This window comes from Pyrgilauda ruficollis, unplaced genomic scaffold, assembly GCF_017590135.1.
Source record: "Pyrgilauda ruficollis isolate IOZ18807 unplaced genomic scaffold, ASM1759013v1 scaffold113, whole genome shotgun sequence".
NCBI lineage: Eukaryota > Metazoa > Chordata > Aves > Passeriformes > Passeridae > Pyrgilauda > Pyrgilauda ruficollis.
The window spans coordinates 1,297,088-1,311,482 of record NW_024509544.1 but is presented as its reverse complement, the minus strand read 5'-3'; the positions used below and the strand labels follow the sequence as shown (position 1 = coordinate 1,311,482).

The following is a 14,395-nucleotide window of genomic DNA, read 5'->3' as shown; positions in this document are numbered from 1 at the left end:
TCCAGGCTCCTTTTTCTCCATTTATTTTATTTTTTTTTTCCATCCAGGAGCATTCCCAGGCCCCAGGAATCATCGCCCTCTCAGTGGGGCTGAGGTCACAATGTTCCATTCTCCTCCAGCTCCCACTTCTCCAAACCCCTCATTTCTCCCCAGATTTGGCCTTTGGGGGCTGCTTTTCCCCATTTTTAGGGGCCTGGGGACATTCCCAAGCACTGGCCCTGAGCTCCCAGAGGGAATAACCCTTGCCCTCCCCCTTGGAGCTCTCAACCCTCATTTCTCTCCTCCACAGCACCTTTTTCACCCCAAAGTGGACTCTGGGCACCCCCAGCTCACCTTTCCTTCCCCCAGTGGCAAATCCAAAACTCTTTCCCACCAGACCCTTTGTCTCCCCCCTTTAATAACTTTTTTGGGTGCTGACAGCCCACAGTGACCCTGGGGGGTCTGACACAGCCCCCCAAAGTGGGGGGATACCCATTCCAGGCGCTGCTGGGGCCGGGATGGGATCCAGGAACCCAGCAGCACCTTCCAGCTCCACCTGGGGAGGGTCAGGACCCAGGTGGGACCCTGGATTTGGGGTGGGGAGAGTGACTATCCCAGCACCAGGCTGGGTGGCTCACGGAATCCCCTGCTCTACCATCTCCTCCTTCTTTGCTTCCAGAAAGTTCCACCTGGAGCAGGCAAAATCCCAGCTCTGTGAGCTCTCCCAGCCCTTCCCGAGCGCCCTAACCAGGGGAACACCGGTGTGTCTCCCTCCAAGGGCTGATCCACCAGCAGAATTCCCTGTGCAGCGTCCCACTCCGTGTCAGACCGGTCAGGAATCTCCCTCCAGCTCCACGCCAGGGTCACAAATGCTGGTGAATTGGATCTGGGAGGAGGAGGGAGGGGAGGGAGGCTGAAGGCTGCGGCTCAGGTAGGCTTCCAGGGATTTCAGCAGCTGCCTCGGCTTCTTTTTGGTGGATAATTCCAGCTCTGGAAAGGTCAGAGGGGGAAAAGGTTGAGGGGAGCAGACCTGGATGGTGTCAAGGGTTCAATACATCTGGTGTCCTGACATTTTCCCTTGGGAAAGGGCAGGCTCGTGCTTTCCTTGGGAGGAGGGAGCACTGTGCCAGCCTGAGCACCCTAAAATTGGAGTGCGGGGAAGGTGGGGTGAAGCTGGAGCCCAGCAGTGCCAGCAGGATCCTGATTTCTGAGGGATACACTACTCCCACTGACAGCAATCCTCCCTAGAGTAACCAGCCTGAGCACCCTAAAACTGGAGTGCGGGGAAGGTGGGGTGAAGCTGGAGCCCAGCAGTGCCAGCTGGATCCTGATACCTGAGGGATTCTGAGTCCCACTGACAGCATTCCACTCTGGACTAGGTAATTCATGGACAGGGGCTAAGCTACGGCTCCCTGCCTGTGGAGCAGGGAGTGTCACCCACCTCCAGCATTGCCCTGGGGTGGAAAATAGGAGGCAAAACACCCCTGGGATAGGGGAAAACTGGAAAAACCTCAGTGTGGGGATTAAACTGGGAATGTCTGGACTTCCTGAGCCTTGCAGCCCATGTCACTGGGCTGGGGAGGGAGAAGCTGGGAAGACAGACCCTTGAGGAAGAAGGCAGCGTTGGCCACGGTGCCGTGCTGCTGCTCCCAGAGGCGGGAGAGGCGCAGGAAGGCGGCGGCGTAGAGGTCGTTGAGCACCCCGATCACCTGCTGCCGCCGGTTGCACTCCCTGCACAGGGGAGTACAGGGATTACTGACCACTCCAAGGATTACAAAAGTCTTTAAAAAATGTGGTTTAGGCCCTGTTTTTCTAGCTAAGCTAATAATAGGTTGCAAGTTCCCATGTGGGATAATGTTGGGAGTGAAGAGTCCATTAAGATGGACACCTGTTCCTGGAGAGAAATAGAAATCTGCACTTCCTTGAACAATAGGTCTGTCCTATGAGAATCCACTAAGGAAACATGGAAACACTTGGAGAAATTCTTACACACACAGGCACTTTTAAACCAGTGAATTGATTAGCAAGAAAACTACCAGCCAATTGGGGTTACATGCGAGGTCTGCGAAAACTGTATAAAATGAGTTATGTGAATAAAGAATTGGCTTTTCTGCATGAAGAAACTGAGTCCCAACTGATTATTATTACAACAGGAGAGGGCTCAGCCATCTGCTGGGCAGGGGAACAACCTGGGATGCAGCTTGAGACCCCAAAACCAGCCCTGCTCACCGGGAGAGCCGCTCCTCCTGCAGCGCCTGGATGACGATCCGGGTGATGTTCACAGACATGATGCAGAAGGGAAAATTCTGGAAAACAACCACAATTCCAGCATTAAGGAAGCTCAGCTGGAAAACCCTCCTCCCCTCTGGTATCTCTGGCCCATTGACACTGCATCCATGCATGCACAAATCCATGGGATCCATGCACTGGGATAACAGCCCTACAGACCCAGGCTTGGATGGATGCTGAGGCCTGAGCCTATCTTGTACCCAGGCTTAAACCCGGACTAAAATGGCTGTACTCACTCCCATTTTCCTGTTGCCCAACTCTCCAGCCTGTTTATCCTGCTCCAAGCCAGTATCAAATCCCTAAAATCCCATTCCCAGCATAAATACAGCACTTGGAGCTCTGCTCCAGCCTGGATCGGGGTGGTTCAGCATCCCAAAAAAACTCAGAAGAGAAGGTTTTTGTTCTTCCCTCTCCCAGAGCATGGGGAATTCCAAGGGAGACCCCCTGGCAGGGAGTGGGGGGAAGGTCATGCCTGGGTTTCATGCTGAGAGAGCTGGAAAATCTCCCGTGCCAGCGGCAGCGTCCGGGAATCCAGGACAAAGAACAGGATCTGCATCAGCCCCAGCATTCCCGTCCCACGCAGGTCAGTCCCGGGATCTGCACCTGGAAAGGTGAGCCTGGAGTCACCCCCTGCCTCCTTCCCACTTCCATGGGCTGTTCTCCCTGTACTCCCTGTCACTGCATTTCCAGAGTGCAACAATGCTGGGGATTCCCTTTCCTGTGGGAAAGCTTTCAGGCCATTTCCCTGATGGGGCCATCACCTCGCTCACCTGGGCATTACCCAGCCCCTGCCCCACCCCTCCCACTCCCACACCTTTCCAGGAATTACCAGCTTTTTTAGGAATGCAGTACTGGGATGTGCCAGCCAACCAGTCCACATGTCATACTGGGGCCAGTTTGGTTTAGTTCTTCTGTGGATAAAGGGACTGAGAGTCCCCCCGGGAATTTTGTAGGGATATGGAGAGGAGTGGGAGGATTGGGGTGATCAAACCTGGGATCAATTTTGGGGTCCAAGAAGGACATTGAGGTGCTGGAACATGTCCAAGGGAGGCCAGTGGAGCTGGGTCTGGAGCACAGGGAGTGCCTGAGGGAGCTGGGATGGAACGGGAAGGTTCCAGGGGAGGTTTGAATGGATTTTGGGGATCTCCCCAGGCAGAGGGCTGCTCCCTGTCCTACCCTGGAAGCCCAGCTCCTCCCAGTGTGCCCCGTAGCGCGGGCAGCCCAGCCTGGAGCGCGTCAGCTGCCGGTAGATGGTCTGCAGGATGCGCATGTGCACCCGCTCCGAGTCATCCAGGGCACCTGCAGGGAGGGAGCCAGCACCCAGGGGCCTCAGGACACTCCTGGCATCTGGAAAACATCCCTCGCTGCTCCAGGAACACCCCGTGGCCCCCAAAAACGTTCCTTGGAACCTAAACTTCCCACCTTGTTAGCTAAAAATGCCCCTTGGCACTGCAAAACCCTCAGCAACCAAACCCATGGCACCCTAAAAATCTCCCCCATTTCTCAAACACATCCCTCAGCACCTAAAAGATGCCTCTTGGTGCTCAAAAGACCCCAAACTCACCCCTCAATGCCCTAAAAATCCCAGAAAATGTCCCTCAGTGCCCAAAACCAAACCCACACCCTCCAAAAACGCCCTCACAGCACCTAAAAGCCACAGCTTGGCACCTTAAAACCCCCTCGGTGCCCAGAGAAGGCCACTTGCCCCCAAACCCACAGGCCCAGGGTTTCCATGTGTGCCCCCCTCATGCCAAGGGACCGGATGACTCCCACCCCATGTGCCCCTGGACTGAGGGGCAGAAGGGCCGTGGAGCCGGAGCTCCCGCCTGGAGCTGTGCCCGTAGGAAGGGAGCAGGGATGAGATCCAGCAGGGCACGAAGGGCACCACTCACACTGCGCCATGGCCAGCGCCAGCTCCTGCTCCCCGCGGAGCTGCGGGCGGAGCCGGGGGGGCCCGCAGAGGCAGCGGAGCAGGGCGGCCAGGATCCCGCGGCGCCCCGGAGCCCGGACCTTCCCCTGCAGGAGAAACACCCCGAGCCGCTCAGGGAGCGCGGCCGGCGGCGGGGCAGGGGCTGGTGCCCCTCTCCCGGCAAGGAGCGGAGCCGGAGCCCGGCCGTACCCGGCTGGAAGAGAGCTCCGCGCTCTGGAAGTGCTGCAGCGCCTCACTGAAGGAAATCGGAGGGGGGGCCGCGCCTGAGCTGCCCCCCAACCCTGCAGGGAGGCAGGGAGCGGGTCAGACCCCCACGGAGCCCTGGCTGCACCCCCGAATGAGCCCCGGTTCCAGGAGAATGAAAAGGGGAAAAAGGAACTGCCAGCCCCGTCTCTCCCCTCCACTGCAAGTAACGCCCCCCGCTTTGCCCCCACCCGTCCTGCGGTTTCTTTCCCCCTTCCCAGCCCCCTGTTAGCCCCAGTACCTGACTGGATCTCCTCCAGAGCCTCCCACTCCTCCCGGGCCTGGCGCTGCTCCTCGCTGATCCCTGCCCAAGGGAAGGGGTACCGGAGTCACATCTGGGGGGCAGACACTGAGTGGGGGTTCCCCCAGCCCCCCTCAGTACACCCTGGGGCTGTGGTTCCTCTTTTCCAAGGAAAATCGCAGCCGGAGCCACCCCGGGCACCACAAGGTTTGTCTAGGGTGAGTTTGGGGAATGATATGGGACCAGACGGGTTTGACTGGCACATCCCCCCCTGCTTGATCCCTGGGGGCTCGTGGGTGACTTTCCCACCGCGAAACGCCACGATTGATCCAAGGGAAGCAGGAAAAGCTCACCAGGGTCTGGGGGCTGCCCCACTCCGAGCATCAGCTCCTGCAGGACACCTCCCTGCCCCAGAGCTGGAATCTGAGGGGGACAGAGGGAACACAGTGTCACAGAAAGACCCCAAACACCAGCCCACCCCGAATCCCAAGCTCTTCCCCCCAGCGAACAAGCCCCTGTGCCCCCAGGAAGTTGGCTCAGGCCCCTTCAGGGAGGGTCTGTACCCTCAGGACGATTTTATGTGGTTGTAACAGCAGATATGGAGCCATGAGGCCAAGTGGGGGGCTGGCACCCCTGAGGTGGGGGCCCCGCGGGTCTCGGCTGGGGGGGCTCCGGCCGGACACGCCGGGAGAGGAACGAGGAACTTGCCGGGGGCACAACGCGCTGCCGCTGCTCCGGCCGCTCCGGCCGCTGCTCCGACCGCTCCGAGCCCCCGGCGCCGCTCATGGCCTGCGGGGCAGAAGGGGATCGGCCGGTGGGAATGGGGGCGTCCCGGCGACCGACACCCCACAGCCACCCCAGCCCCTCCGGAGCCCGAGCCACCCCCTCAGGAGCCCGTTCCAGACCCGCTCCAGCCCCTCAGACCTCTCTGACCCCTCAGCCCGAAGCGGCCGCGCTGCACGCCGGGAGCTGTAGTCCGCACCTCAACCCGCCAGCGCGGGCACGCGGGACTACAATTCCCGGGGCGCACCGCGCGACGAGGAAACGGAGGCGCACGGGGCGGAGGCGTGGCCCGGTGGGCGGGACGAAAAGGGGTGGGGCAGGGCGGGGCCCAAGCGGCGGGGCTGGAACGGGGGCGGGGCCCGGAGCGGGACTCGGGGCTTCCGGGGTGGGCAGAGCGGCGACCGGTCCCGCCGACCGGTGCCAGTGCCAGCTCCCAGTATGCCAGTGTCACCACCGGTGTCGCCAGCTCCCAGTGCCAGCTCCCGGTGCCCAGTGTCAGCTCTCACTTCCCAGTCCCGGCTCCCGGTGCCCAGGACCAGCTCCCGGTGCCCAACGCCACTTCCCAGTGCACAGTCCCAACTCCCAGTCCCATTTCCCAGTGCCCAGTCCCAGCTCCCAGTGCCCAGTCCCAGCTCCCAGTGCCCAATGCCGCTTTCCAGTTCCAATTCCCAGTGCCCAGTCCCAGCTCCCAGTGCCCGGGACCAGCTCCCGGTGCCCAGGACCAGCTCCCAGTGCCCAATGCCACTTTCCAGTCCCAATTCCCAGTGCCCGGGACCAGCTCCCAGTGCCCAATGCCACTTTCCAGTTCCAATTCCCAGTGCCCAGTCCCAGCTCCCAATGCCCGGGACCAGCTCCCAGTGCCCAGTGCCACTTTCCAGTGCCCAGTCGCAATTCCCAGTGCCCAGTTCCAGCTCCCGGTGCCCAGTCCCAGCTCCCGGTGCCCAGTGCCCCTTCCCAGCCCCAGCTCCCAGTGCCCAATGCCCCTCCCAGTGCCCGCCCCCGCTCCTCCCCGCGGTCCCCCCGCCCCGTGCCCGCCGTTCCCGTTCGTGCCGTGCCCGCCGCCGTTCCCGGCTCCGCGGGGCAGAGCGCGGCTCCCGCGGCGCCATGTGGCTACAGGCGCTGCTCTTCCTCGCCCCACTTCTCCTCCTCCTCCTCGTCCTCCTCTCCCTCGTGCTCCTGCCGGTCTCGGGCAGCCGTAACCCCTTCGCTACCGACAGCCGCCGCCCGCCCGCGCCGCTCGTCACCGACAAGGCTGTGCGCAGGACCGTCGTCAAGACAGGTACGGGACCCCCGGGGCCACCAAACCCCCGGGGTGGCACCAGCAGCCCGGGGTGCCATCGCCCCCAGGGAGGATCATCCCCCGGGACAGCACACCCGGGCTGCCATCAACTGCCCGGGCTGGCGGCGCCCCCGGAGCGACATCCCCCCAGAGCGGCACCGCCGCGGGTGTCACGGACCCCCCAAGGGTGACATTGGCACCCCCAGAGTGGCACCGCCGCGGGTATCACGGACCCCCCAAGGGTGACATTGGCACCCCCAGGGTGGCACCGCCGCGGGTGTCATGGACCCCCCAAGGGTGACATTGGCACCCCCAGGGTGGCACCACCCCGGGTGTCACGGACCCCCCAAGGGTGACATTGGCACCCCCAGTGTCATCCCGGGCTGGCAGGTCCCCCGGAGCGGTGTACACAGTGGTGGCACCACCGCGGGTGTCACGGACCCCCCCAGGGTGGCATTGTCCCTTCCAGTGTCACCGGCCCCGGAGCGACATCCCCCCAGGGTGTCACCACCCCGGGTGTCACGGACCCCCCCAGGGTGACATTGGCACCCCCAGGGTGGCACCACCCCGGGTGTCACGGACCCCCCCAGGGTGGCATTGTCACCCCCAGGGTGTCACCACCACGAGTGTCACGGACACCCTCAGGGTGGCATTGTCACCCCCAGGGTGGTATCACCGCGGGTGTCACGGACCCCCCCAGGGTGGCATTGTCACCCCCAGGGTGTCACCACCCCGTGTGTCACGGACACCCCCAGGGTGGCATTGTCACCCCCAGAGTGTCACCACCCCGGGTGTCACGGACCCCCCCAGGGTGGCATTGTTCCCCCCGCGGTGCCACCCGCTCACGGCGGTTTCGGGGGTCCCCCTGCCGCGGTGCCCCCCGGTGACGCCCCCGTTGCCCCGTTGCAGTGTTCTCGGCAGACAAGGTGCCCGCGCAGCTCGATGCCATCGTGGTGGGCAGCGGCATCGGGGGCCTGGCGGCCGCGGCGCTGCTGGCCAAGGCGGGCTGGCGGGTGCTGGTGCTGGAGCAGCACGGCAAGCTGGGCGGCTGCTGCCACACCTTCACCGAGAAGGGCTTCGAGTTTGACTCCGGTACCGTTCGGGGCCCCCGGTTCCCCCCCTGGAGCCGAGGGAGGGGCACGGGATACCCTCGGGGTGGGAGCTCCCCTGCTCTTACACATTTTCCTGCTCTTCACCCCAAAAAAAACCCCTCTGGGTGTGGGATAGCAACGCCCTGAATTCCCCACAGCCAGCCCCTGTGTGGGGGATGTCACCTCAGGACACTTTGTCTTGCTGGCAAACTTCTTGTGGCAAGACAAAGTCCGGCCCTGCGTGTCCCCGAATGGCTGGGTTTGATTATTTACAGCACAGATGGACAGCAAAGTGTGACAAAACTCCAAAATTACCAGCTAAAATCACTGGTCAGTGCTATCTGCCCCAGCTGGGTGAATCCCAGATTTTCCCTTTCCCTTCCAGTGCCATCCACCCCAGCTGGGTGAATCCCAGATTTTCCCTTTCCCTTTCACTGCCATCCATCCCAGCTGGGTGAATCCCAGATTTTCCCTTTCCCTTCCAGTGCCATTCACCCCAGCTGGATGAATCCCAGATTTTCCCTTTCCCTTCCACGTGGAGCAGATGGGGTAGGGGTGGATAAATAAGAGGTGGCTTTGGGGTGGAAAAATGAAGGAAAAAAAAGGTGAAAATAAGGGGAAAAAAGAGGAAAATAAGGGAAAAAATGTCTATTTTAGGGATCCACTATGTGGGGGAGATGCAGGAGGGCTCCCTGATGCGGTTCCTGGTGGACCAGCTGACAGATGGGCAGCTGGAGTGGGCCCCACTGCCGGCCACCTACGACGCCGTGGTTTTGGGGGACCCCCAGGGTGCTGGCAAGACCTTCCACATCCATTCTGGGGAGAGGGAATATTTCCAGCGGCTGAAGGAGCAATTCCCCGGGGAGGCGGCGGCCATCGACGAGTTCCAGCGGTTGGTGAAGGTGGGGAACACCAGGGGAGCTTGGATCTGGGGGGGTCACACAACGAGGGGAGCCCCCCTGGCACCTGCATGCTGGGCACCCCCAGGGAATGATGCATCACCCCAAAAGTGCTGGGAAACACACCAATCAGCAAAATTGGCCAAAATCGCCCCTTTCTGCCTCAAAAATGCAGCGTCACGGATGTTTTGGGGGAGATTTCTTTAAATGAGAAGTTGTTTGAGTTGGGGCAGAGTCCTTTTCTCAAGAACCATTTTTCTGGGCAACTCTTTGAGGAAGTTTTTTGGGAGGACCTTTCTGGAGGAGTTTCAGTGGGGAAACTTTTTGGCAGAAGCTTCTCTTGAAGGAGGTTTTTGAGGGAGCCAGTACTACCCTTGCCCACAGCTCCCCAGGCTGCCTGGCAGTAAATTTAAGGGGAAAAAATGCTTTGGAGCATCTCTGGGGTGTGTCTGAGCCCCCGGCTTCTCCCCACAGAGCGCCGGCCGTGGGGCTGTGCTGCTGGGGATCCTGAAGATGCTCCCCAGGTTCCTGGCCAGGCTCCTGATCTGCTCCAGGCTGCTCCCACGCCTCTGCTCCTTCTCCCAGCTGGCCTCACGCAGCCTCAAGGAGGTGGTGGATGGTCTCACTCCCAACCCCGAGCTCCGGGCTGTCCTCAGCTACATCTTCCCCACCTATGGTAGGTGACCAGGAGGCCCTGGGATGATGTTAAACCCTTTAGAAACAGAAAAAAGGTAAGAACCCCCTTTTGTGGAAGGTTTGCAGGAATGTTCTGGTGGATGCTTCGCCAGCATTCTTGTCCCCAAGTCACTGGCAGGTGACACGTCCCCGTTGCTCATCTCCATCTCTTTCCCTCTGCGTTCCTCATCTTCCCCGTGGGGTGACATCATTTCTGTACAAGGGAATGTTCCAGAACCTCTCCCTTCCCTCCACCCCCTCGCCTGGGCTTTGCTCACAGCCCCCCATGCCTTGGTCAAGTTGGTGACCACAGGTTTGCCATGGGGACACCCATACCCAATGTCCTCCCTACTCCTCCAGATTCCTCACCTTCCTCTCAATGTCACATCCAGGGTGCTCCTCATCCTAAAACCTTTAGGATAAGCTCCAAACCCATGATTTGCCCAAACCCCTGGTGTGGATTTGCCCTTTTTCCCAGGTGTGCTCCCCTCCAAGGCCAGCTTCTCCATGCACAGCATCCTGGTGAACCATTTCCTCCACGGCGCCTGGTACCCCAAGGGTGGGGCGGGGGAAATCGCCTTCCACACCATCCCGGTGATCCGGAGGGCTGGAGGCAACGTCTTTGGGAAGGCTCCGGTGCAGAGGATCCTGCTGGACGCCCAGGGCAGAGCCTGCGGTGAGCACCTGCCACGGGGCTGCTCCCAAAGCGGGGCTCCTTTCACCAGCACCTCATCCTTCCCCCTCTGCCTTTCCCCCGCCAGGTGTGAGCGTCAAAAAAGGCCAGGATTCGGTGGATATCTTGGCTCCCGTGGTCATTTCGGATGCCGGGATCTTCAACACCTACGAGCGGCTGCTGCCGGCGGAGGCGCGGGCTCTGCCAGGTGCGGCTCGCGTTAATCCCACCCTGAGCCTCAGGGGAAAGCCGATTTACCAATTAACCCTGGCAAACCTCCGTGGCTCCTGTGCCACAGCCCTCAAAACCCAGCCCTGGCCCGCTCGTTTCTTCGCGGGGGTTTTTCATTCAGCTTAAATTAATTGGCTGTGGTTGGCGAAGTCCTGGTTTGGTGCGAGGATTCCCTAAGAAAAAAAAACACACTGCAGGGCCCTGAAATTCGTGGGAGTTGGTGGAATGTCCTAGAAAATCTGGAAGGGGCAAGGATGGGGGGAACGGGACAGAGGTGCTTGGGAAGGGTCACAGTTGGGTGGAAGGGTCACAGTTGGGTGGAAAGGGGATGGTTGTGTGGGTGGGAAGGGTCAGGGTTTGGTGGGAAAGGACCAGGATTGGAGAAACCACTTCTTCGTATCCGAGGATCCTAAAAAAGCCTGATTTCCCCCAGAACACACTAACTGCCCTTTTCCCTGCACGCTGCAGAGATCCAGGCCCAGCTCCACATGCTGGCCCCTGGCGAGGCGGGTTTCACCGTCTTCGTCGGCCTCAGCGGCTCGAGGGAGGAGCTGGGGCTGGAGCCCACCAACTACTTCATGTACCCGGGGAACGACCTGGATGGAATGTAGGTTTGGCTTCACCTTGGATGTGCTTGGTTGAGCGTAAGGAGATGAATTCCTGGGCAGTGACTCAGCCCCAAAGGAGGATTTGGGGGGAGCTGTGCCCTGAAGCTCGGCTCAGCCCTTCCCTCTCGTGCAGGATGAAGCGCTACCTGGCTTCGTCCAGAGAAGAAGCTGCCAACAACATCCCTGTGCTCTTTGTCACCTCGCCATCAGCCAAGGACCCCACCTGGGAAATGAGGCACCCCGGTGAGGCTGACACCACAAATGCTTGTGAGGGGTTTCAAAACTCCTCTTGGGGTTTGGTGGTCCCAAACAAGGAGTTTCCACTCAGCTATCCATGGCCAAAGCTGGGCGGGGCTCATGGAATGCAGTCTTTGGGATGCCTGGATGAAGGACACGGAACCCCAAAGCTCTGGGGGGTTTGGATGGGGAGGGTTGGGGCAGCGACAGGGTGGGATGAGGGTGGGCACAGGGACAAGCACCCCAGCCTTGTCCTCCTGCAGGTAAATCCACGCTGGCCATCGTCACCTTCGCCAGGTACGAGTGGTTCGAGGAGTGGAAGGACAAGCAGGTCCACAAGCGGGGGGATGACTATGAGGACCTGAAGAAGACTTTTGTGGATGCCATCATGCAGACTGTCTCCAAGCTCTACCCTCGCATCGAGGGCCGGGTGAGGAAACACAGGGGTCAGGGGTCCTAAACTTGGGGTTCAGGGGTCCTCCAGCTCCCCTCTACCCAATGACCAAGGAATCACGGAATGGTTTGGGTTGGAAAAGACCTTGAAGCTCATCCAGTTCCACCCCATCATGAGCAGGGACACCTTCCACCAGACCAGCTTGCTCCAAGCCCCATCCAGCCTGGGCAGACCTGGATAACCATCCCAGGATGATCCTGGCCAGACCCACCAGCCAGGAACTGCCAGGAAATCCATCCCAGGCCGTACCCCCACAGCCAGGTTCCTGCAGAGGCCCCCCCGTGCTGCTGCCCCTGCAGACCACCCTGTCCCTGTCCCCCTGCAGATCGAGTACCTCTCGGGTGGCACTCCTCTCACCAACCAGCACTACATTGCCAGTCCCCACGGCGAGTTCTACGGCGCTGACCACGGCATCCCCCGCCTGCAGGCCGAGGCCATTGCCACCGTGAGGGCAGACACGGCTGTGCCCAACCTCTACCTGACAGGTGACAGTGCCACCAGCGTCCCCAGAGGAGGAGAGCTCCGGGGGAGAGGGGTGTGGGCAGGGAAAACCTTCCTGAAATGGAACAAAGGGAAGAGCCGCTGTGGGGCAATGGGATAACGCCTGGAAAAGCAGAATTCCGTGTCCCAGGGGAGGAGGGAAGGGCTGTGCTCCCCCGGCTTTGGGAGGTTGTCCCCCTGCCCAGGGCACGGTGGGGATTTCCTGCTGGAGACAAGGGAAGGTCAGACAGGGAGGGGGTTGTGGGTTCAGACCCCAGGGATGGTGTGGGGCAGCTGGAAGGTGATGCCCACACCACCCTGCATGGCTGGGATGGAGTGGGGAGCGAGAACTGCTCACAGGGGGACCTCCTCTGCTGCTCCCTCCTTTCAGGGCAGGATTTGTGCCTGGGGGGGTTCATGGGAGCCCTGCAAGGAGCCATCATCTGCGCCAGCACCATCCTCAAGCGCAACCTCTACGCGGACGTGGCGTGGCTGAAGCTGCGCTTGCAAGCCACCAGCTCCAAGAAGGGAGACTAAAGCCTGCCATCCCCCCAGCAGGGACCCCTGCCCCCCAGCACACCACCCCACCTCACTCTCAGCTGCCACGCACCTGAAGCAGACCTGTCTCTGTGCCAAGCTGAGGGATTTCATCCAGGATGATTCCCATTTCCAGACAGATTGTGTTGGACCTCACCCCCACCAAAAAAATGCATCCCCTTCCTCCATCATGCCCAGTGTTGGTCCCTGGCCATGGAGGGAGTCCCCAAGAGCTGTTGTGGCCAGGAGGGAAGTCAAGATAACCCCAAATCGGGTGGCACCAGCAGCTGCCATGGCTGCTTGATCCCATCAGGATCGCTGACCCCAGCCAAAGCCCACCCCCAGCTGCAGCCCCCAGCCAAAGCCCACTTCCAGCTGCAGCCCCCAGCCAAAGCCCACCTCCAGCTGCAGCCCCCAACCAAAGCCCACCTCCACCTGCAGCCCCAGAGCTGTCTGAGAGCTTGCAGAGTGCCCAGTGGCTTCCAGAGCCATTCCTGGGAGCAGCAGGACCCCAGCCCCCCAGTATTCCCAGTGTTTGGGTGCTGCTCTCCCCCACTGCTCCAAGGCATCCGTGGCACAAGCTCACGCTCCTTTAGCCACAACAAAGTCCTTCTGTCTGCTGGTAAAACTTGGGAACAGGATGAAAGTCCTCTCCAGATGGGAAGGGAAGCATGTGAGACTGGAATTAATAAAACAGTGATCATGATCCTGGGATTTGTGCCTCATGATGGGTCAGTGGGGCCGGGGGTTGTGAGGGAGAAGGGGAAGCAGAATGGAACATGGAACAGAATGGAAGGGGAAGGGAGCTGTGGCTCAAAGCCCATGAAACTCTCACAGATATTCCAGATTTGGTCACAGGAGAAGTGCCCAGTGCTCACCAAAATCCCTTGAAATGTCTTTGTCCAGGTAAAGCAGATGAAGATGAGAACTTCCCACTTTTTCCTAGGTTTGGGCAGAATTGGACTGGCACAGCACGAGGTTTTCAACAGCTGCCAGTTGAATCTGGTTTAATTGTGGGTTTTGGTCCCTCCTTGATCATTTCCTCACTCCCCAGCTTCCCACCACAGCCCTCCATCCCAATTCTTTTATGCTCCATGCCTCTTTTTTGGTGCTTTCCCTACAGGTGTCTCTCCTTCAGGGTACAGCCTCGGTCATCCCCAGTGTCCCCATCTCCCCTGGGGGTTTGTGCCCTTTACTGGGAGTACTGGGGCTGAAACCACCCTGTGGACATCACTGGCAGCAAATATTCCTCCCAGACACCAACTGGATGTCGATGAGCTGATAGAAATTGGCCTGAAATCCCCCCCAATGTGACATTTGGGGACAGAAACCCCCCAGGGCAGGGCTGGGACTGAGCCCCTTGGCAGACCCTCAGCTCCCCTGAGGCAGCATCAGCCTCTGCAGCTGCTCTCTCCACCAGGTCCAGGACAGCCTGGGAGGGGGAGCAGAGCCACCTCCACTACTTGAATTAGACCACCAAAACCACTAAACTGTGCTAAACATCACAGCTTTGAAACTTCGTTTCAATACAATTAATAATTAAAAATAGTATTCTTAAAAAATAATTTAGGAATAAATAAAGGGTTCCTTTCACCATCATCATCATCCTGCTGATGGAACAGGAGGAAAACAAAGCCCAGCTGCTGAGCAGTGTGAGCGAGCAGGGAATAGTGTGACTGTGCTGGAATGGAGCCCTGGAAAGAGGCTTGAAGGCTGATCTGGCAAAGAGAGCTGGATCACTCAGCAGAGAGATAATTCAGTGATGG

At 59.9% G+C, this 14,395-nt stretch overlaps 2 protein-coding genes across 6 annotated transcripts; one reads left to right on the top strand and one right to left on the bottom strand.

The window, feature by feature from the left end:
• Positions 1–7: 7 nt before the first annotated feature.
• Positions 8–6,103, bottom strand: ELMOD3 (ELMO domain containing 3). Of its 5 annotated transcripts, none has more exons than XM_041479125.1 (12): positions 5,665–6,099; positions 5,391–5,471; positions 5,036–5,105; positions 4,683–4,745; positions 4,388–4,479; positions 4,161–4,284; positions 3,445–3,567; positions 3,260–3,361; positions 2,741–2,871; positions 2,209–2,285; positions 1,583–1,710; positions 8–969 (listed from the first exon to the last, which is right to left on the bottom strand). In XM_041479125.1, the coding sequence occupies exons 2-12, from the start codon at positions 5,466–5,468 to the stop codon at positions 812–814; spliced, it is 1,146 nt and encodes a 381-aa protein (XP_041335059.1). In that variant the 5' UTR covers positions 5,469–5,471; positions 5,665–6,099; the 3' UTR covers positions 8–811. The 5 variants fall into 5 exon arrangements, with proteins under 5 accessions (XP_041335059.1, XP_041335065.1, XP_041335079.1 ...); XM_041479131.1 differs by having other exon boundaries at positions 3,260–3,334; XM_041479145.1 differs by lacking the exon at positions 1,583–1,710 and having other exon boundaries at positions 5,665–6,103.
• Positions 6,104–6,483: 380 nt separating this feature from the next.
• On the top strand, positions 6,484–13,335 carry RETSAT (retinol saturase). The gene is made up of 11 exons (XM_041479001.1): positions 6,484–6,744; positions 7,654–7,836; positions 8,493–8,737; positions 9,209–9,410; positions 9,888–10,085; positions 10,171–10,290; positions 10,782–10,920; positions 11,055–11,164; positions 11,422–11,588; positions 11,938–12,097; positions 12,484–13,335. The coding sequence occupies exons 1-11, from the start codon at positions 6,570–6,572 to the stop codon at positions 12,627–12,629; spliced, it is 1,845 nt and encodes a 614-aa protein (XP_041334935.1). The 5' UTR covers positions 6,484–6,569; the 3' UTR covers positions 12,630–13,335.
• The last annotated feature ends 1,060 nt before the right edge of the window (positions 13,336–14,395 follow it).

What these genes read in the sequence shown, in the direction of transcription:
- ELMOD3 (XM_041479125.1), bottom strand. Translation starts at nt 5,468, where the DNA reads ATGAGCGGCGCCGGGGGCTCGGAGCGGTCGGAGCAGCGGCCGGAGCGG. An exon ending in GGCAGCGCGTTGTGCCCCCG is followed by an intron (nt 5,106 to 5,390) that starts GCAAGTTCCTCG and finishes TGTCCCCCTCAG; the next exon opens with ATTCCAGCTCTGGGGCAGGG. An exon ending in GGGGCAGCCCCCAGACCCTG is followed by an intron (nt 4,746 to 5,035) that starts GTGAGCTTTTCC and finishes TCCCTTGGGCAG; the next exon opens with GGATCAGCGAGGAGCAGCGC.
- RETSAT (XM_041479001.1), top strand. Translation starts at nt 6,570, where the DNA reads ATGTGGCTACAGGCGCTGCTCTTCCTCGCCCCACTTCTCCTCCTCCTC. An exon ending in CTACATCTTCCCCACCTATG is followed by an intron (nt 9,411 to 9,887) that starts GTAGGTGACCAG and finishes CCTTTTTCCCAG; the next exon opens with GTGTGCTCCCCTCCAAGGCC. An exon ending in GGAGGCGCGGGCTCTGCCAG is followed by an intron (nt 10,291 to 10,781) that starts GTGCGGCTCGCG and finishes TGCACGCTGCAG; the next exon opens with AGATCCAGGCCCAGCTCCAC.